The sequence below is a fragment of the Tachyglossus aculeatus genome, chromosome 7, assembly GCF_015852505.1.
Source record: "Tachyglossus aculeatus isolate mTacAcu1 chromosome 7, mTacAcu1.pri, whole genome shotgun sequence".
NCBI lineage: Eukaryota > Metazoa > Chordata > Mammalia > Monotremata > Tachyglossidae > Tachyglossus > Tachyglossus aculeatus.
The window spans coordinates 5679570-5702287 of NC_052072.1; the positions used below are offsets into that span (position 1 = coordinate 5679570).

General features: G+C 46.4%; 1 protein-coding gene across 1 annotated transcript in view; it reads left to right on the top strand.

Annotated features, from left to right (window-relative positions):
• The window catches only part of AOX1 (aldehyde oxidase 1), a 153648-nt gene that overhangs the window by 83160 nt on the left and 47770 nt on the right, over window positions 1–22718 (top strand). The window contains exons 18-23 of the mRNA XM_038749208.1: window positions 3840–3954; window positions 6994–7116; window positions 8918–9014; window positions 11246–11367; window positions 14061–14194; window positions 18107–18194. Of these exons, the coding sequence (XP_038605136.1) occupies window positions 3840–3954; window positions 6994–7116; window positions 8918–9014; window positions 11246–11367; window positions 14061–14194; window positions 18107–18194 (679 nt within the window). The remainder of the gene's footprint in view (window positions 1–3839; window positions 3955–6993; window positions 7117–8917; window positions 9015–11245; window positions 11368–14060; window positions 14195–18106; window positions 18195–22718) is intronic.

The window sequence follows — 22718 nt, forward strand, 5'->3', positions numbered from 1 at the left end:
ATAGAATAGATAGGTACGAGTAAAATAAATAAATGAATAGAGTAATAAATATGTACAAACATATATACATATATACAGGTGCTGTGGGGAAGGGATGGAGGTAAGATGGAGGGGATGGAGAGGGGGAGAGGAAGGAAGGGGCTCAATCTGGGAAGGCCTCCTGGAGGAGGTGAGCTCTCAATAGGGCCTTAAAGGGAGGAAGAGAGCGAGCTTGGCGGATGGGCAGAGGGATTGGGGGCATTCCAGGCCCGGGGGATGACGTGGGCCGGGGGTCGATGGTGGGACAGGCGAGAACAAGGTACGGTGAGGAGATTAGCGGCGGAGGAGCGGAGGGTGCGGACTGCGATGGAGAAGGACAGAAGGGAGGTGAGGTAGGAGGGGGCGAGGGGATGGATGGATGGACAGCCTGGAAGCCCAGGGGGAGGAGTTTCTGCCTGATGCGCAGATTGATTGGTAGCCACTGGAGATTGATGACATGTTCAAGTTTTCGGGGCCCTTCTTCCACTTTTGCAGCCAAAAATAAAGCAGTGGGTGATGAGCCAAGCGCTGTTCTAAACGCTGGGGTAGATACGAGGTCATTCGTTCAATCGTATTTATTGAGCGCTTACTGTGTGCAGGGCTTGGGAAGTCCAAGGTGGCATCATCTAGAGAAGCGGCGTGGCTCAGTGGGAAAAGCACAGGCTTTGGAGTCAGAGGTCATGGGTTCAAATCCCGGCTCTGCCGACTGTCAGCTGGGCAAGTCACTTCACTTCTCTGGGCCTCAGTTCCCTCATCGGTAAAATGGGGATTAAGACTGGGAGCCCCCCGTGGGACAACCTGATCACCTTGTCACCTCCCCAGCGCTTAGAACAGTGCTTTGCACGTGGTAAGCGCTTAACAAATACCAAAATTATTATTATTATTCTACGAATCAACTGCACGCCTTCGTGTTCGCTTTCATCCGGACACCATTTAATAATGACAGCGCTGGTATTTGTTCCTTTTAGACTGTGAGCCCACTATTGGGTAGGGACTGTCTCTATATGTTGCCAACTTGTAGTTCCCAAGCGCTTAGTACAGTGCTCTGCACACAGGAAGCGCTCAATAAATCCGATTGATTGATTGATTGTTAAGCGCTACTATGAGCCAAGCACTGTTCTAAGCGCTGGGGTAGATACGAGGTCATCAGGTTGGGACTCGCAGTCTTCATCCCCATTTTACAGAGGAGGCAACCGAGGCCCAGAGAAGTGAAGTGACTTGTCCAAGGTCACACAGCAGATAAGTGACGGAGCCGGGATTAGAACCCAGGACCTTCAGACTCTCAGGGCAGGGCTCTAGCCACTAGTCCTTACAGGAGGAAATTAAAGATTCATATTGAGAAGCAGCATGGCTCAATGGAAAGAGCCCCGGCTTTAGAGTCAGAGGTCATGGGTTCAAACCCCGGCTCCGCCATTTGTCAGCTGTGTGACTTTGGGTGAGTCACTTAACTTCTCTGTGCCTCAGTGACCTCATCAGTAAAATGGGGATTAAGAATGTGAGCCCCACATGGGACAACCTTATCACCTTGTCACCCCCCCCAGCACTTAGAACAGTGCTTTGCACATAGCAAGCGCTTAACAAAATCAAAATTATTATTATTATTCTACAAATCAACTGCATGCCTTCATGTTCGCTTTCATCCGGACGCCATTTAATAATGACAGCACTGGTATTTGTTAAGCGCTACTATGAGCCAAGCGCTGTTCTAAGCGCTGGGGTAGATACGAGGTCATCAGGTTGGGACTCACAGTCTTCATCCCCATTTTACAGAGGAGGCAACCGAGGCCCAGAGAAGTGAAGTGACTTGCCCAAGGTCACACAGCAGATAAGTGACGGAGCCGGGATTAGAACCCAGGACCTTCAGACTCTCAGGGCAGGGCTCTAGCCACTACACCAGGCTGCCCCTAGTCCTTACGGGAGGAAATTAAAGATTCATACTGAGAAGCAGCATGGCTCAGTGCTCAGTACAGTGCTGTGCACACAGTAAGCGCTCAATAAATACGATTGAGTGAATGAGTGAATGAAAGAGCCTGGGCTTTAGAGTCAGAGGTCACGGGTTCAAACCCCGCCTCCGCCATTTGTCAGCTGTGTGACTTTGGGTGAGTCACTTCACTTCTCTGTGCCTGTGACCTCATCAATAAAATGGGGATGAAGAATGTGAGCCCCACGTGGGACAACCTTGTAGCCTCCCCATCGCTTAGAACAGTGCTTGGCACATAGTAAGCGCTTAACAAATGCCATCATTATTATTACTATTATTTATCCACTTCACCATGCTGCAGTAGAATCAATCAATCAATCAATCGTATTTATTGAGCGCTTACTGTGTGCAGAGCACTGTACTAAGCGCTTTACCTTTATCTTTGTGTGCTCTGCACACAGTAAGCGCTCAATAAATACAACTGATGATTTTTCTTTACCTGTGTCTCCTGTTCCTCTTATTATTAGACTTAATTCCCTTCATATAGGCCCTCCACTCTTTTCCAGTTGCAGAATGTATGCCCAAAGTGGGGCACTTATGTGAGTCAATGCTGTAGTTAGATCCCCTAATTTTAGATTTTCTGCCCTGCTTCACATCATTATTATTTTGTTAAGCGCTTACAAGAGCAGCAGCGTGGCTCAGTGGAAAGAGCCCGGGCTTGGGAGTCAGAGGTCGTGGGTTCGAATGCCGACTCCACCACAAGTCTGCTGTGTGACCTTGGGCAAGTCACTTCACTTCTCTGAGCCTCAGTTCCCTCATCTGTAAAAATGGGGATTAAGACTGTGAGCCCCACGTGGGACAACTCACATTGTATCCCCCCCAGCGCTTAGAACAGTGCTTTGCACATAGTAAGCGCTTAACAAATGCCATCATTATTATTATTATTATTATTATTACAACGTGCCAAAACTGGGGTAGATGCAGAATCTTCAGGCCGACTCCCGTCCTAGTGTCGCGTGGGGCCTACGTGGGAGAGAGGGAGGGAGAGCAGGGATCACCTGATCACCTTGTAACCTCCCCAGCGCTTAGAACAGTGCTTGGCACATAGTAAGCGCTTAATAAATGACATAATACTAATAATCTCCCATCTTACAGATGAGGAAACCAAGGCCCAGAGAGATCGGGATTCATTTCATCATTCATCTTGTAATTTAATAATGATATCTGTTAGCACTCACTACGTGCCAAGCACTGTACTAACGGCTGGGGTTGATGCAAGACTCATTCATTCATTCGATCGTATTTATTGAGCGCTGACCGTGTGCAGAGCACTGAACTAAGCGCTTGGAAAGTACAATTTGGGCAACAAGTAGAGACATTCCCTACCCAACAACGGGCTCACGGGTTAGAAGATCATTCATTCATTCATTCATTCAATCAATCGCATTTATTGAGCGCTTACTGGGTGCAGAGCACTGTACTAAGCGCTTGGGAAGTCCAAGTTGGCAACATAGAGAGACGGTCCCTACCCAACAGTGGGCTCACAGTCTACAAGGGGGAAAATCCATCATCTGGTTGGATGTAGTCTCTGTCCCACATGGGGATCACAGTTTCAGAATTGAATCTATATGTTGCCAACTTGTACTTCCCAAGCGCTTAGTACAGTGCTCTGCACACAGTAAGCGCTCAATAAATATGGTTGATTGATTGATTGAGTGAATCCCCATTTTACAGATGAGGAATCTGAGGCACAGAGCAGTTAAGTGACTTGACCAAGGTCACGCAGCAGAAAATGGGCAGAGCCGGGCTTAAAACCCAGGTCCTCTTTCTCCCAGACCCCCCGTCTCCCTGAAAAACATGAGATTTTTTCCTTATCTATCTTCCAAAATTTCCTCCCAAGATCCATAGATGCGTCCGAGGCCCTGGGAATGCCCGGAGTGGTCACCGTGGTAACGGCTCAAGACATTCCAGGGAAAAACGGCAGTGAAAAGGAGAGATATTTGGCCCAAGAAGAGGTATCGTTTTATTCCTTCATTTTTTCATTCGATCGTATTTACTGAGCGCTTACTGTGTGCAGAGCCCTGTGCTAAGCGCTTGGGAGCGTACGAAACGGAGAGACAGACATCACTACAAATAAATAAATGACAGATATGGACATGATTTGTGTGGGGCTGGGAGAGGAGGATGAAGAAAGAGACTAAACCACGCAGAAGGGAAGTGAGGAAGGAGAAGGGGAACAGTCCCTGAGCCGGTGATATTTAATGACTTGCCCCGCTGCTGGATTATATCATCATCATCATCATCAATCGTATTTATTGAGCGCTTACTATGTGCAGAGCACTGTACTAAGCACTTGGGAAGTACAAATTGGCAACATATACAGTCCCTACCCGACAGTGGGCTCACAGTCTAAAAGGGGGAGACAGAGAACAAAACCAAACATACTAACAAAATAAAATAAATAGAATAGATATGTACAAGTAAGATAAATAAATAAATAGAGTAATAAATGTGTACAAACATATATCCATATATACAGGTGCTGTGGGGAAGGGAAGGAGGTAAGATGGGGGGGATGGAGAGGGGGACGAAGGGGAAAGGAAGGAAGGGGCTCAATCTGGGAAGGCCTCCTGGAGGAGGTGAGCTCTCAGTAGGGCCTTGAAGGGAGGAAGAGAGCGAGCTTGGCAGATGATTATATTTAATATGAAGATCTGATGGTTCAACTCCTCATCATTTAGACCTCTTAATTTACAGTAATTACTACAAGGAACGAATGAATTGCACATATGTTCCGGTGGAAAGAGCCCGGGCTTTGGAGTCAGGGGTCATGAATTCAAATCCCGGCTCCGCCAATTGTCAGCTGTATGACTTTAGGCAAGTCACTCACTTCTCTGGGCCTCAGTCTTCATCCCCATTTTCCAGATAGGGTCACTGAGGCCCAGAGAAGTAAAGTGACTTGCCCAAAGTCACACAACTGACAATAATAATAATAATAATGATGGCATTTATTAAGCGCTTAGTATGTGCAAAGCACTGTTTTAAGCGCTGGGGAGGTTACAAGGTGATCAGGTTTTCCCACGGAGGGCTCACAGTCTTCATCCCCATTTAACAGATGAGATCACTGAGGCACAGAGAAGTGAAGTGACTTGCCCAAAGTCACACAGCTGACAATAATAATAATAATGATGGCATTTATTAAGCACTTACTATGTGCAAAGCACCAATCTAAGTGCTGGGGAGGTTACAAGGTGATCAGGCTGTCCCACGGAGGGCTCACAGTCTTCATCCCCATTTAACAGATGAGGTCACTGAGGCACAGAGAAGTGAAGTGACTTGCCCAAAGTCACACAGCTGACAATAATAATAATAATAACAATGATGATGGCATTTATTGTGGCATTTATTATTATTTAAATAAATTAATTAATAGTGATTTTATGTGGCTTGAATGGAAGATTATTTTGTGTGACGAATTCAGATGGCTCGTGAGAAGCAGCGTGGCTTAGCGGGAAGAGCAGGGGCTCGGGAGTCGGAGGTCGTGGGTTCTAATCCCGCCTCTGCCACTTATCAGCTATGTGACTTCGGGCAAGTCACTTCACTTCTCTGTGCCTCAGTTCCCTGATCAGAAAAATGATGAGCTCACCTCCTCAGGAGGCCTTCCCAGACTGAGCCCCATTTTTCCTCTCCTCCTCCCCATCCCCCCTGCCCTACCTCCTTCCCCTCCCCACAGCCCCTGTATAGATGTTTCTACAGATTTATTACTCTATTTATTGATTTATTTTACTTGTACATATCTATTCTATTTATTTTATTTTGTTAATAGGTTTTGTTTTGTTGTCTGTCTCCCCCTTCTAGACTGTGAGCCCACTGTTGGGTAGGGACCGTCTCTAGATGTTGCCAACTTGTGCTTCCCAAGCGCTTAGTACAGTGCTCTGCACACAGTAAGCACTCAATAAGTACGATTGATTGATTGATTGATCTAGCTTTATTTCTATTTATTCTGATGACTTGACACCTGTCCACATGTTTTGTTTTGTTGTCTGTCTCCCCCTTCTAGACTGTAAGCCTGCTGTTGGGTAGGGACCGCCTCTATATGTTGCCAACTTGTACTTCCCAAGCGCTTAGTACAGTGCTCTGCACACAGTAAGCGCTCAGTAAATACGGTTGATTGATTGATCTAGCTTTATTTCTATTTATTCTGATGAAAACATCTGTCCACATGTTTTGTTTTGTTGTCTGTCTCCCCCTTCTAGACTGTGAGCCCGCTGTTGGGTAGGGACCGTCTCTATCTGTTGCCAACTTGTACTTCCCAAGTGCTTAGTACAGTGCTCTGCACACAGTAAGCGCTCAATAAATACGATTGAATGAATGAATAAATGAAATAGGGATGAAGACTGTGAGCCCCACAGGGGACAACCCGATTAGTTTGTAACCACCCCAGCGCTCAGAATCAATCAATCAATCATATTTATTACTCTATTTATTTATTTTACTTGTACATATCTATTCTATTTATTTTATTTTGTTAGTATGTTTGGTTTTGTTCTCTGTCTCCCCCTTTTAGACTGTGAGCCCACTGTTGGGCAGGGACTGTCTCTATGTACTTACTTATTGAGTAAGCGCTCAATAAATACAATTGATGATGATGATGATATTTATTGAGCACTTACTGTGTACATAAGCGCTTGGGAAGTCCAAGTTGGCAACACACAGAGACCGTCCCTACCCAACAGTGGGCTCACAGTCTAGAAGGGGGAGACAGAGAACAAAACCAAACCTATTAACAAAATAAAATAGAATAGATATGTACAAGTAAAATAAATAAATAGAGTAATAAATATGTACACACATATACACATATAATCAGAACAGTGCCTGGCACATAGTAAGCACTTAACAAATACCATTATTCTTATTATTGTATGCTCCGCTGGTGGTCTGGGTGGCTTTGGGGACCGGTGTGTTTTTGTGCAGCTTGTGTTTGGGGCGACCTGTGTTGCCAGCGCTTTGTGTGGTTTGTGTTGCCGGTGAATCGTGTGGTTTTTGTGTTGCAGGTGATTTGCGTGGGGCAGGTCGTCTGTGCCGTAGCCGCCGATTCCCCCGCACACGCCAAGCGAGCGGCTGAGAAGGTGAAGATTGAGTATGAAGATCTGCAGCCGATGATCATCACTATCAAGGTCATTCTTTCCTCCTATCATCTTCTACCACCCCCAAAGCTTAGAGCGTGTGTCTATCATTCATTCAGTCGTATTTATTGAGCGCTCACTGTGTGCAGAGCACTGAACTAAGCGCTTACTAATTTGGGGACCTCATTCAGAACTAGACTTAAAGCATAAAATGGCACGGACTGATTTTTTGCAAAGCATACATTCATTCCTTCAATCGTATTTATTTAGCACTCACACTGTGCAGAGCACTGTACTAAACGCTTGAGAAGTGCAAGTTGGCAACATATAGAGACGGTCTCTACCCAACAACGGGTTCAGAGCACTATTCTAAGTGCTGGGATAGATTTAAGGTAATCAGGTTGTCCCAAGTGGGGCTCACAGTCTTAATCCCCATATTAGAGATGAGATAACTGGCACAGAGAAGTTAAGATGCTTGCCCAAGGTCACACAGCAGACGAGTGGCAGAGTCGGGATTAGAACCCACATCTTCTAACTTTAGAGAAGCAGCGTGGCTGAGTGGAAAGAGCCCGGGGCTTTGGAGTCAGAGGTCATGGGTTCCAATCCCGGCTCCGCCACTTGCCAGCTGTGGGACTTTGGACAAGTCACTTCACTTCCCTGCGCCTCAGTTCCCTCATCTGGAAAATGGGGATGAAGACTGTGAGCCCACCGTGGGACAACCTGATCACTTTGTAACCTCCCCAGCGCTTAGAACAGTGTTTTGTACATAGTAAGCGCTTAATAAATTCTATCATTATTACGTTAGTACCCACATCAGAGCTGTGTCATCAGAGCAGACAAATCAGGGAGAAGCAGTGTGGCTCAGTGGAAAGAGCCCAGGCCTGGGAGTAAGAAGACCTGGGTTCGAATCCTGGCTCCACCGCACTTTCATTCATTCAATCGTATTTATTGAGCACTTACTGTGTGCAGAGCACTGTACTAAATGCTTGGGAAGTACAAGTTGGCAACATATAGAGACAGTCCCTACCGAACAGTGAGCTCGCAGTCTGCCATGTGACCTTGGACGAGTCACTTCACTTTTCCGGGCCTCGGTTCCCTCATCTGTAAAAAAAAAAAAAAAAGGCGATGAAGATGGTGAGCCCCATGTGGGAAAAGGACTATGCCCAACCTGATTAAATCATAATAATGATAGCATTTATTAAGCACTTACTATGTGCCCAAGCACTGTTCTAAGCACTGGGGAGGTTACAAAGTGATCAGGTTGTCCCACGGGGGGCTCACAGTCTTCATCCCCATTTTACAGATGAGGAAACTGAGGCCCAGAGAAATTAAGTGACTTGCCCAAAGTCACAAAGCTGACAATTGGCAGAGCTGGGATTTGAACCCACGACCTCTAACTCCAACGCCCGGGCTCTTTCCACTGAGCCACGCTGCTTCTCTGCGTGTCTACCCCAGGCTGAGAACAGTGCTTGGCGTGTAGTAAATGGGGAAACAGCGTGGCTCCGTGGAAAGAGCCCGGGCTTTGGAGTCAGAGGTCATGGGTTCAAATCTCGGCTCCGCCGCTTGTCAGCTGTGTGACTTTGGGCAAGTCACTTCACTTCTCTGTGCCTCAGTTACCTCATCTGGAAAATGGGGATTGATTGTGAGCCCCACAGGGGACAATCTGATCACCTTGTATCCTCCCCAGCGCTTAGAACAGTGCTTGGCCCATAGTAAGTGCTTAACAAATACCAAAATTAAATTAATTATTAAACGCTTAACAAGTACCATAATCATTATTATTCTTATGACTGCTTGGCGGCCGGGAAGCTACAAAGGTGGCAACAACTGTTGACTGCTTTTCCCTCCTCAGGATGCCTTGAAACACAATTCCTTCTTGTCAGATGAGAAGAAAATTGAAAAGGGAGATGTTGAAAAGGGATTTCAGCAAGTGGATCAAATCATCGAAGGTAAAAAAGCAGTCCGGGCATGGAGCCTCTGTCCATGAAAGATGGAATTTCTCCCGGGAGTTTTGGGTGACTCGTTATCCTAATAATTATGGTATTTATTAAGCGCTTATTCCCTGCTCAGGGCGGCACCTGGAGAGTTTCCAGTCCCCTACCAGTCGGGATTACGGAAGGGAGAGGGAAGCGGAGGCCTGTTTGTTCCATCCCTAGCTTGGGAAGTGGGTAGCGAGTGTCAGGCCGTCTACTACAGGTCAAAACTCCCCCCGTGCCGGGCAGCGGCGGCCCGGGAGAGAATCGAGGGAGGAGACTAGAGTTGAACGTGCGGAAGGTGGCCGTGGTCAACCGCTTCCCGATTATTCCCAAGAAAACTCTCTGGATCCACTACGGGAACGGTGGCCGATGGAGAGCGGGGCCTTCTGGGAGAGATGTGTCCATGGCGTCGCTGTGGGTTGGACACGACTCGACAGAATAATATCAACAATAATATTCATTCATTCATTCAATCGTATTTATTGAGCGCTTACTGTGCGCAGAGTATTTATTTATCTCACTTGTACATATCTATTCTATTTATTTTATTTTGTTAGTATGTTTGGTTTTGTTCTCTACCTCCCCCTTCTAGACTGTGAGCCCGCTGTTGGGTCGGGACCATCTCTATGTGTTGCCGACTTGTACTTCCCGAGCGCTTAGTACAGTGCTCTGCACACAGTAAGCGCTCAACAAATACGATTGATTGATTAATTGCAGAGCACTGGATGAAGATTGATGGAGAGAGAGGCCTTCTGGGAGAGATGTGTCCATGGCGTCGCTATGGGTTGGACACGACTCGACAGAATAATATCAACAATAATATTCATTCATTCATTCAATCATATTTATTGAGCGCTTACTGTGCGCAGAGTATTTATTTATCTTACTTGTACATATCTATTCTATTTATTTTATTTTGTTAGTATGTTTGGTTTTGTTCTCTGCCTCCCACTTCTAGACTGTGAGCCCGCTGCTGGGTAGGGACTGTCCCTAGGTGTTGCCGACTTGTACTTCCCAAGCGCTTAGTACAGTGCTCTGCACACAGTAAGCGCTCAATAAATGCGATTGATTGATTGATTGATTGCAGAGCACTGGACTAAGATCTTGGGAAGTACAAGTTGATAATAATGGAATTTGTTAAGTGCTTACTATGTGTGAAGCGCTGTTCTAAGCCCTGGTGGGGGGATACAAGGTGATCAGGTTGTCCCACGTGGGGCTCACAAGCAGCGTGGCTGAGTGGAAAGAGACCGGGCTTTGGAGTCAGGGGTCGTGGGTTCGAATCCCGGCTCTGCCACATGTCCGCTGTGTGACCTTGGTCAAGTCACTTCACTTCTCTGCGCCTCAGTGACCTCATCTGTAAAATGGGGATTAAGACTGTGAGCCCCACGTGGGACAACCTGATCGCCTTGCATCCCCCCAGCGCTTAGAACAGTGCTTTGCACATAGTAAGCGCTTAATAAATGCCATCATTATTATTACTATTAAATCACCGTCTTAGAGAAGTCACAGTCTTAGAGAAGCATCGTGGCTCAGTGGAAAGAGCCCAGGCTTTGGAGTCAGAGGTCATGGGTTCAAATCCCGGCTCCACCAAGTGTCAGCTGTGGGACTTTGAGCAAGTTACTTCACTTCTCTGGGCCTCAGTGACCTCATCTGTAAAATGGGAATTAAGACTGTAAGCCCCATGTGGGACAACCCAATGACCTTGTAATCTCCCTGGTGCTTAGAACAGTGCTTTGCGCTTAGTAAATGCCATTATTATTATTATCATTATGAAATCCCCATTTTACAGATGAGGTCACTGAGGCTCAGAGAAGGGAAGTGACTTGCCCGAGGTCACACAGCTAACAAGTGGTGGAGCTGGGATTCGAACCCATGACCTTTGACTCTCATGCCTGGGATCTTTCCACTGAGCCACACTGCTTGACAAGTCCTCTCCCAAGCGCTTAGTACAGTGCTCTGCGCACTGTAAGTGCTCAGTAAATATGATTGAATGAATGAGTGAATGAAAGGAGATGCGCAACACGTACTATTGATTGCCTGATTGATCCTGATTATCCATCTAGACCGTAAGCTTGCCGTGGGCAGGGGACGTGTCTACCATCTCCGTTCGATTGTCCTCTCCCAAGCGTTTAGTGCAGTGCTCTGCACACAAGAAGCGCTCACTCAATACCACTGATCGATTGATCCCCTGTGCCTGATCGTAGGAGAGGTCCACGTAGAGGGGCAGGAGCATTTTTATATGGAAACTCAGACGGTCCTGGCTATCCCGAAAGAGGAAGAAGAGATGGAGATCCACGTGGGATCGCAGTATCCAGGTCACGTCCAGGTAACCCAATGCACCTTCGGGTAGCCAACTTTCAATCAATCAATCAATCAATCAATCAATCAATCGTATTTATTGAGCGCTTACTGTGTGCAGAGCACTGTACTAAGCGCTTGGGAAGTACAAGTTGGCAACACATAGAGACGGTCCCTACCCAACAGTGGGCTCACGGTCTAGAAGGGGGAGAAACTTTCCTCCTGCCCTCCTCCTCCTTCAGCACCCGCGAGCCGTCCAAGAGGATGATTCATTCATTCGATCGTATTTATTGAGAGCTTACTGTGTGCAGAGTAATAATAATAATAATAATAATAATAATGGCATTTATTAAGAGCTTACTATGTGCGAAGCACTGTTCTAAGCGCTGCGGAGGTTGCAAGGTGATCAGGCTGTCCCACGGGGGGCTCACAGTCTTCATCCCCATTCTACAGATGAGGGAACTGAGGCCCAGAGAAGTGAAGTGACTTGCCCAAAGTCACACAGCTGACAATTGGCGGAGCCGGGATTTGAACCCATGACTTCTGACTCCAAAGCCCGGGCTCTTTCCTCTGAGCCACGCTGCTTCTCTTAAGTGCTTGGGAGAGGACAATACAGCAATGAAAATAATAATAATGTTGGCATTTGTTAAGCGCTTACTATGTACCAAGCACTGTTCTAAGCGCTGGGGGAGATACAAGGTGATCAAGTTGTCCCACGTGGGGCTCACAGTCTTCATCCCCATTTTCCAGATGGGTAACTGAGGCCCAGAGAAGTTAAGTGACTCTTAAGTGAAGTTGTGACTCTCTAAGTGAAAAGACACACTCCCTGCCCACAGTGACTCTACATGGCCTCGGGAGAGTGCATATAAACTATAAACTTGACTATAAACTCGACTTGAGATGCGTACACGTCTACCAATGCTGCCCTACTGTCCTCTCCCAAGCGCTTAGTACAGCACTCTACACACAGTAAGCACTCAATAAATGCCACCCATGGATTGATCCAAGTAGACTGTACGGTTGACCCGAAGAAATCAGGCTACACAAACTCCAGGAAATGGAGTGACTCTCCCCTCTTCGCCCCCCAACCGAGGCCTGTCACCTCATCGTGGGCAGGGAATGTGCCTATTTATTGTCCTAGTGTCCTCTCCCAAGCGCTTAGTACAGTGCTCTGCACACAGTAAGCGCTCAATAAAGACGACTGAATGAATGAACGAATGAGAAGCTTTTCCTGCTGAAGCTTGGGTTTAGGGTCCTCATTTCTCAGATCAGCATCATCATCAACCGGGGTGTGTATTGAACACCTCTTGAGCGCACCGCACTTGTAATAGGCCCCTGCCAAGGCAGATGTTCTCTGCCCTCAAGGATCTTACAATCTAACAATCTTAAGAGAGAGCGCGTAGCTCTGTCAGAGGTTACAAGGAAGGGGGGGCCCGAATTGTGGCTTTTGTGATGTTGGAATTTGTCTTTACTCGGGGTACTTATCGCCTATCAATCAATCAATCAATCAATCGTATTTATTGAGCGCTTACTGTGTGCAGAGCACTGTACTAAGCGCTTGGGAAGTACAAGTTGGCAACATATAGGGACAGTCCCTACCCAACAGTGGGCTCACAGTCTAAAATAAGGGGGAGACAGAGAACAAAACCAAACATACTAACAAAATAAAATAAATAGAATAGATATGTGCAAGTAAAATGAATAAATAAATATGATTGTGTCGAGTGACTTTTCTCCCACTTTTGCGTTGGTATTTCCGGGCAAATTTTCCCTCTCGCCCCCTTCCACGGCGCTGGCGAACGAATCGATTTACGGCCCTTCTGGTTAAATGTTAAATATGTTGCCAATTTGTACTTCCCAAGCACTTAGTACAGTGCTCTGCACATAGTAAGCGCTCAATAAATATGATTGATTGATTGATTGATTGATTAAAAGCCCTTACACATCCATTTTTCCTTTCTCTCCTAACTGACTTTGCATCTTTCTCCCCCGCTAGACCGTAAGCTCCTTGAGGGACACGCTGTAGCTCCTCTCCCCCCCAACATTCATTCATTCATTCTTTTAGACCGTGAGCCCACTGTTGGGTAGGGACGGTCTCTATGTGTTGCCAAGTTGTACTTCCCAAACGCTTAGTACAGTGCTCTGCACACAGTAAGCCTTCAATAAATATGATTGATTGATTGGTTGATTCAGTCAATCATATTTATTCTTCCGAGTCCTCAGCGCAGTGTTCTGCGCACGGTAGGAGCTCAATAAATACAGTTAATTGGTGCGGGGGGAAGCCTTAGGCCTGTCCTGATTGCAAGGCTCCAGGATTGTCTGTCTGCATTAACCGTGACTCCCAACTTTTCACCGGACTACGTCGGGAGATAATCAGCAGCGTCGGGGCTCCGAGGAGGACTCCTGAGGAGATATCGCCTGTCTATATGTATATATGTTTGTACATATTTATTACTCTATTTATTTATTTTACTTGTCCATATCTATTCTATTTATTTTCTTTTGTTAGTATGTTTGGTTTTGTTCTCCGTCTCCCCCTTTTAGACCGTGAGCCCACTGTTGGGTAGGGACTGTCTCTAGATGTTGCCAATTTGTACTTCCCAAGCGCTTAGTACAGTGCTCTGCACATCGTAAGCGCTCAAGAAATACGATTGATGATGATGATGATTTCGCCGGCCGGCCGGTTGTCCGCTGGCCCTGATGCCGGACTGCCTCTTGCAGGACAATGTGGCCGAGGTGTTGGGCGTCTCGAAGAACAAGATCTTTTGCCACATGAGACGGGCGGGCGGCGCATTCGGGGGGAAGGTGACCAAGCCGGCACTCCTGGGGCCCATCGTGGCGGTGGCGGCCAAAAAGTGAGTGAGCTCAGGCGGGCGGGTGACGGGACCACCTCCAGGGGCCCTTTCGGACCCTTCACACGACGCCCTGGGTTGTATGAATCTATTACTCTATTTATTTATTATTTATTAGAAGCAGCGTGGCTCAGTGGAAAAGAGCCCGGGCTTTGGAGTCAGAGGTCAGGGGTTCAAATCCTGGCTCCGCCAATTTTCAGCTGTGTGACTTTGGGCAGTCACTTCACTTCTCTGGGCTTCAGTTCCCTCATCTGGAAAATGGGGATGAAGACTGTGAGCCCCCCGTGGGACAATCTGATCACCTTGTAACCTCCCCAGTGCTTAGAATGGTGCTTTGCACATAGTAAGCGCTTAATAAATGCCATCATTATTATTATTTATTTATTTATTTATTTTATTTGTGCATATTTATTTCATTTTGTTAATATGTTTTGTTTTGTTCGCTGTCTCCCCTTTCTAGACCATGAGCCCACTGTTGGGTAGGGACTGTCCCTATATGTTGCCAACTTGGACTTCCCAAGCGCTTAGTACAGTGCTCTGCACACAGTAAGCGCTCAATAAATACGATTAAATGAATGAATGAATATTTACTATTCTATTTATTTCATTTTGTTAATATGTTTTGTTTTGTTGTCTGTCTCCCCCTTCTAGACTGTGAGCCCACTGTTGGGTAGGGACCGTCTCTAGATGTTGCCAACTTGGACTTCCCAAGCGCTTAGTCCAGTGCTCTGCACACAGTAAGCGCTCAATAAATACGATTGAATGAATAGAGCGTGGAATTGTGGAGCTGATGACCCTCTTCTATTCATTCATTCATTCAATCAATCGTATTTATTGAGCGCTAACTGTGTGCAGAGCACTGGGCTAAGCACTTGGGCAGCAATGTATAGAGACGGTCCCTACCCAACAATGGGCACACAGTCTAGAAGGGGGAGACAGAGAACAAAACAAAACATGTGGATCGGTGTCAAATCGTCAGAACAAATAGAATTAAAGCTAAATGCACATCATACCTGTATATATGTCTGTACATATTTATTACTCTATTTATTTTACTTGTACATATTTATTCTATTTATTTTATTTTGTTAATATGTTTTGTTATCTGTCTCCCCCTCCTAGACTGTGAGCCCGCTGTTGGGTAGGGACCGTCTCTAGATGTTGCCAACTTGGACTTCCCAAGCGCTTAGTCCAGTGCTCTGCACATCATCATCATCATCAATTGTATTTATTGAGCGCTTACTGTGCAGTAAATGCTCAATAAATATCATTGAATGAATCATTAACAAAAGAAATAGAATAGTAAATCTGTACAAGTAAAATAACTAGAGTAATAAATCTGTACAAACATATATGCAGGGGCTGTGGGGAGGGGAAGGAGGTAGGGCAGGGCGGATGGGGAGGAGGAGAGGAAAAAGGGGGCTCAGTGTGGGAAGGCCTCCTGGAGGAGGGGAGCTCTCAGGAGGGATTTGAAGGGAGGAAGAGAGTTAGTTTGGTGGATTTGTGGAGGGAAGGAGGCCATTCTGGGCCAGGGGGAGGACGTGGGCCGGGGGTTGATGGCGGGACAGGCGAGGAGGAGGCCCAGTGAGGAGGTGAGCGGCGGCAGAGGAGCGGAGGGTGCGGGCTGCGATGGAGAAGGACAGAAGGGAGGGGAGGTAGGAGGGGGCGAGGGGATGGACAGCCTGGAAGCCCAGGGTGAGGAATTTTTGCTTGATAAGCAGGTTGACTGGCAGCCAGCTCTGCCAGGGGCCTGCTGTAGGTGACCATGGGCAATTCAATTTATCCATTTATTCCTTAATCATATTTATTGAGTGCTTATTGTGTGCAGAGCACTGCAATAAGCACTTGGAAAGTACAGTCTGAAAACAGGCAGAGACAATCCCTACCCAACAACGGGCCCGCGGTCTAGAATTTATCTCTCTGGGCCTCAGTTTCCTCATCTGTAAAATGGGCCTGGGTCCTCACCCACCCCGTGAATACTGTACTTTTTCCATTAGCAGCGTGGCTCAGGGGAAAGGGCCCAGGCTTTGGAGTCAGAGGTCATGGGTTCCAATCCCGGCTCTGCCACTTAATAATAACAATAATAATAATAATAATAATAATAATGGTATTTGTTAAGCTCTTACTATGTGCAAAGCACTGTTCTAAGCGCTGGGGTGGTTACAAGGTGATCAGGTGGTCCCACGAGGGGCTCACCGTTTTAATTCCCATTTTACAGATGAGGTCACTGAGGCACAGAGAAGTGAAGTGACTTGCCCAAAGTCACCCAGCTGACAGTTGGCGGAGCAGGGGTTTGAACCCCTGACCTCTGACTCCAAAGCCCGGGCTCTTTCCACTGAGCCACGCTGCTTCTCTGTCAGCTTGTCAGCTCTGTCACTTGTCAGCTGTGTGACTTTGGGCAAGTCACTTCACTTCTCTGGGCTTCAGTGACCTCATCTGGAAAATGGGGATTAAGTCTGTGAGCCCCACGTGGGACAACTTGATTACCTTGTATCTACCCCAGTGCTCAGAATAGTGTTTTACACATAGTAAGCACTTAATAAATGCTATCATTATTATCATTATTAGGTCATGTGTCTTCTTACAGTCTGGAGGGAATGCCTCTCAATCCCCCTTGAGAGGGGCTCAACCTTAATCCCCGTTCTATAAGCGCTTAGTACAGTGCTCTGCACACAGTAAGCGCTCAATAAATACGATTGAATGAATGAATGAATTAATATCTATTCTGTAATAGATAGAGCCCGGGCTTGGGAGTCAGAAGGACCTGGGTTCTAATCCCGGCTCTGCCACTTGTCTGCTGTGCGACCTTGGGCAAGTCATTTCGCTTCTCCAGGCCTCATCTGTAAAATGGGGATTAAGGCTGTGGGGGACAGGGACGGTGTCCAACCTGATTAACTTGTACGTCTCCCAGCGTTTAAGAAGCTGTTGAATACTGTGGCTAGAAGAGGAGCTTCAGTCTTCCCCTCTGCTTGGAGTTCATTCCTTCAATCGTATTTATTGAGCGCTTACTGTGTGCAGAGCACTGTACTAGGCGCTTGGGAAGTCCAAGTTGGCAACATATAGAGACAGTCCCCACCCAACAGTGGGCTCACAGTCTAGAAGACAGTGGGCTCACAGTCTAGAATAATTATCATCATCATCAATCGTATTTATTGAGCGCTTACTATGTGCAGAGCACTGTACTAAGCGCTTGGGAAGTACAAATTGGCAACATATAGAGACAGTCCCTACCCAACAGTGGGCTCACAGTCTAAAAGACTGTGATTATAATAATAATTATAATAATAATGGCATTTATTAAGCACTTACTATGTGCAAGGCACTGTTCTAAGCGCTGGGGGGTATACAAGGTGATCAGGTTGTCCCACAGGGGGCTCACAGTCTTCATCCCCATTTTCCAGATGAGGGAACTGAGGCCCAGAGAAGTGAAGCGACTTGCCCACAGTCGCACAGCTGACGAGTGGCAGTGCCAGGATTCGAACCCATGACCTCTGACTCCAAAGTCCACAGTCTTTCCACTGAGCCATGCTACTTCTCATTTATTGAGCGAGTTGGTCAATCATCTCAACCACAACCATGCAACCCCCCCAACCCCCCGGCTGAAAAACTCAGAAGGCCTCAGACGATCACTTGACCCTCACCTTGCCTCAGCGGAGAAGGCAGGGCCAAAAAGGAAGGAAGAAGAAACGAGTGGATCCCTCCCCTCCTTGACTCCGAGCTGCTCCAACGCTCCTGCCCAATTCCGGGAAAGCAGGGAGCGGCTCGGAGCCGGACGGGGCTGAGGAAAATTCCCGGGCTCCAATCCAGAGGGATTTTCCCCAGAATCTCCCGGGGCCGGGGCGGCCCCGTCAGGGAGCCGATGGGGAAACGTTGAGTCTCGAGGCCCGGCGAGCTTCATTTCTGTGTTTCCTTTAGGACTGGCAGACCAGTTCGTTTAGTACTGGAGCGAGGAGATGATATGCTGATCACAGCCGGACGCCACCCGCTATTTGCAAAATATAAGGTAATAATAATTTCCGTATTTGTTAGGCGCTCGCTGCAGAGCGCCAAGCACTTGGGAAGAGTCCTTTCAAATATATTCCATTTTTTTTCCATTAAAGAGCTGTTATCATCATCATCATCATCATCAATCGTATTTATTGAGCGCTTACTGTGTGCAGAGCACTGGACTAAGCGCTTGGGAAGTACAAGTTGGCAACATATAGAGACAGTCCCTATATGTTATCTGCCTGTATTGCTTGTCCTGGATCCTATAATTCCTTTGAAGGCAGAAAACGATCTTCTTGCTATGTTTCAACTCTCTTCTCCCACTTCACCCCGACTCGCTCTTTTCCTTCCTGTCAAGTCTCAATCTCCTCATCCCACCTCCTTGGATAATAATGAGCGCTTATTAAGCGCTTACTACGTGCGAAGAACTGTTCTAAGCGCTGGGGAGGTTACAAGGTGATCAGGTTGTACTAAGAGCTGGTAAATACACAGTAATAATTACCGTATTTATTATTATTTATTTATTTTACTTGTACATATTCTATTTATTTTGTTAATATGTTTTGTTTTGTTGTCTGTCTCCCCCTTCTAGACTGTGAGCCCATTGTTGGGTAGGGACCGTCTCTATATGTTGCCAACTTGGACTTCCCAAGCGCTTAGTACAGTGCTCTGCACACAGTAAGCGCTCAATAAATACTATTGATTGATTGATTGATTGTTAGGCGCTCACTAGGTATCAGGGACTGTTCTAAGAGCTGGAGTCTTCTTCAAATGCCGTCAAGTCGTTTCCGACCCGTAGCGATTCCGTGGACCCACCTTCTTCGGAAGATCCCATCTTCTATCATAAAGTCATTCTCGTATTCATTCACTCATTCATTCAATCATATTTATTGAGCGTTTACTGTGTGCAGAGCACTGTACTAAGTGCTTGGGAAGTACAAGTTGGCAACATCTAGAGACTGTCCCCACCCAACTGTGGGCTCATGGGAAAGGGAATTCCAGGCCAGAGGGAAGATGTGGGTGAAAAAGACAAGGTAGAGTGAGTAGAGTGGCATTGGAGAAGCAGCATGGCTCAGTGGAAAGAGCCCGGGCTTTGGAGTCAAGGGTCATGGGTTTGAAATCCGGCTCTGCCAATTGCCAGCTGTGTGACTTTGGGTAAGTCACTTCACTTCTCTGGGCCTCAGTCCCCTCATCTGTAAACGGGGATTAAGACTGTGAGCCCCCTGTGGGACAACTTGATCTCCTTGTAACCTCTACAGTGCTTAGAACAGTGCTTTGCACATAGTAAGTGCTTAATAAATGCCATCATCATCATCTGTAAAATGAGGATTGACTTTGAGCCCCCTGTGGGACAACCTGATCACCTTGTATCCTCCCCAGCGCTTAGAACAGTGTTTTACACATAGTAAGTGCTTCATAAATGCCATTATTATTATTAGTGGCAAGAGCACGGGCTTGGGACTCAGAAGATGTGGGTTCTAATTCCGACTCCGACTAAATACGACTAAATACGATTGATTGATTGATTGATTGACTCCGCCACTTGTCTGTTGGGTGACCTTGGGAAAGTCATTTCACTTCTCTGGGCCTCAGTTACCTGGTCTGGAAAATGGGGATTAAGTCTGTGAGCCCCACGAGGGACAACCTGATTACCTTATTACCCCAGCTCTTAGAACTGTGCTTGGCACAGAATAAGCACTTAAAAATATGGTAATTACTAGAGAAGCAAAGTGTTCATTTCATTCCCATTCATTGTGGAAGGAGCATGGGTTGGGAATCAGAGGTCGTGGGTTCTAATTCCAACTCTGCCACTTGTCAGCTTTGTTACTTTGGGCAAGTCACTTAATTTATCTGTGCCTCAGTTCCCTCATCTGTAAAATGGGGATGAAGACTGTGAGCCCTGCGTGGGACAACCTGATCACCTTGTTTCCTCCCCCAATCAATCAATCGTATTTATTGAGCGCTTACTGTGTGCAGAGCACTGGACTAAGCGTTTGGGAAGTACAAGTTGGCAACATGTAGAGACGGTCCCTACCCAACAGTGGGCTCGCTTAGAACAGTGCTTTGCACATAGTAAGCGCTTAATAAATGCCATTATTATTACCAATCGTATTTTCCTCTCCCAACCTCTTAGTAGAGTACTACTTAATACTACTTACTACTAAGTACTACTATTTAGTACTTAATACTAAGTACCTCTTCATTCATTCATTCAATCATATTTATTGAGCGCTTACTGTGCGCAGAGCACTGTACTAAGCGCTTGGGAAGTACAAGTTGGCAACGTCTAGTAAGCGCTTAATAAATGCCATCATTATTGTTATCATTATTATTACTCTGCACACAGTAAGCGCTCAGGGAACACCTTTGCTTGATCAATTGAATTGAGGAGTGGGGAAATATGAAGTGAGCTGGGTTTTTTTTTACAAAAATGATGCAGGCAGCAGAGTGAAGTATGGCCTGGGGAGAAGTGAGATGCCGATGCTGTCATCTAATCAATCAATCAATCGTATTTATTGAGCGCTTACTGTGTGCAGAGCACTGTACTAAGCGCTTGGGAAGTCCAAGTTGGCAACATATAGAGACGGTCCCTACCCAAAAGTGGGCTCACAGTCTAGAAAGGGGAGACAGAGAACAAAACCAAACATATTAACAAAATAAAATAAATAGAATAGATATGTACAAGTAAAATAAATAATAAATAAATAGAGTAATAAATATGTACAAACATATATACATATATACAGGTCATCTAGACGGCACAGGATGAGTGATTGTCTTAATGAGGTAGCTGTTTGGATGGAGAGGAAAGGGCAGATTCTAGAGCTGCTGTGAAGGTAAAATCAAGAGGATTTAGTGACAGGTCGAGTGAGAGAGGTGAGCCGAAGGTAACGCCAAAGTTACAGGATCGTTAAGTAGGGAGGGTGGAGTGGGTGGTGTCTACAGTGATCGGAAAGTCACAGGGAAGACCGAGGGATGTCCAAGTAGAGATCAATCAATCAATTTATTGAGCGCTTACTGTGTGCAGAGCACTGGACTATGCGCTTGGGAAGTCCAAGTTGGCAACATATAGAAACGGTTCCTACCCAACAGTGGGCTCCCAGTCTAGAAGGGGGAGACAGAGAACAAAGCCAAACATACTAACAAAATAAAATAAATAGAATAGATATGTACAAGTAAAATAAATAAATAGAGTAATAAATCTGTACAAACATATATCCATATATCCAGGTGCTGTGGGGAAGGGAAGGAGGTAAGATGGGGGGGATGGAGAGGGGGAGAGGAAGGAAGGGGCTCAGTCTGGGAAGGCCTCCTGGAGGAGGAGAGATGTTCTGAAGGCAGGAGGAAATGGGAGACTGCAGAGACGGAGAGAGAAAAGGGATGGAGAGGCATATGCTTACAGTCTAGAGGATTATGTAATTAATTGATGGAGAAGTAACGTGGCGTGGTGGATAGAGCCCAGGACTGGGAGTCAGAAGGTCATGGGTTCTAATCCCGGCTCCGCCACTTGTCAGCTGTGTGACCTTGGACAATTCACTTCACTTCTATGGGCATCAGTTACCTCATCTGGAAAATGAGGATTGAGAATGTGAGCCCCACATGGGCCAGGGATTGCATCCAGCCCGATTTGCATGTATCCACTCCAGTGCCCAACACAAAGAAAGCGCTTAACAAATACCAAGGTTATTATTATTATTACCTATCCATAATTTGTTTACATTAGAGAAGCAGCGTGGCTCATTGGAAAGAGCCCGGGCTTTGGAGTCAAAGGTCATGGGTTCGAATCCTGGCTCCACCACATGTCTGCTGTGTGACCTTGGGCAAGTCACTTAACTTCTCTGAGCCTCAGTTACCTCATCTGTCAAATGGGGATGACGACTGTGAGCCCCACGTGGGACAACCTGATCACCTTGTATCCCCCCAGCTCTTAGAACAGTGCTTTGCACATAGTAAGCGCTTAACAAATGCCATAATAATAATAATAATAATTTGGGAATCGTCCACATAGAGATGGCATATGAAGCCAGAAAAAGAGTCTGAGAGAGCCTCCAGGAGGCCTTCCCAGACTGAGCCCCCTCCTTCCTCTCCCCCTTGTCCCCCTCTCCACCCCCCCCGCCTTACCTCCTTCCCTTCCCCACAGCACCTGTATGTATGTATATATGTTTGTACGGATTTATTACTCTATTTATTGATTTATTTTACTTGTCCATATCTATTCTTTTTCTTTTATTTCGTTCATATGTTTTGTTTTGTTCTCTGTCTCCCCCCTTCTAGACTGTGAGCCCACTGTTGGGTAGGGATTGTCTCTATATGTTGCCAATTTGTACTTCCCAAGTGCTTAGTACAGTGCTCTGCATATAGTAAGAGCTCAATAAATACGATTGATGATGATGATGATGACCGTCTCTATATGTTGCCAACTTGGACTTCCCAAGTGCTTAGTACAGTGCTCTGCACACAGTAAGTGCTCAATAAGTACGATTGATTGATTGAACAGCCAGAGACCTGGGAGACGAACCAGGAGAGGACAGTGTCGGTG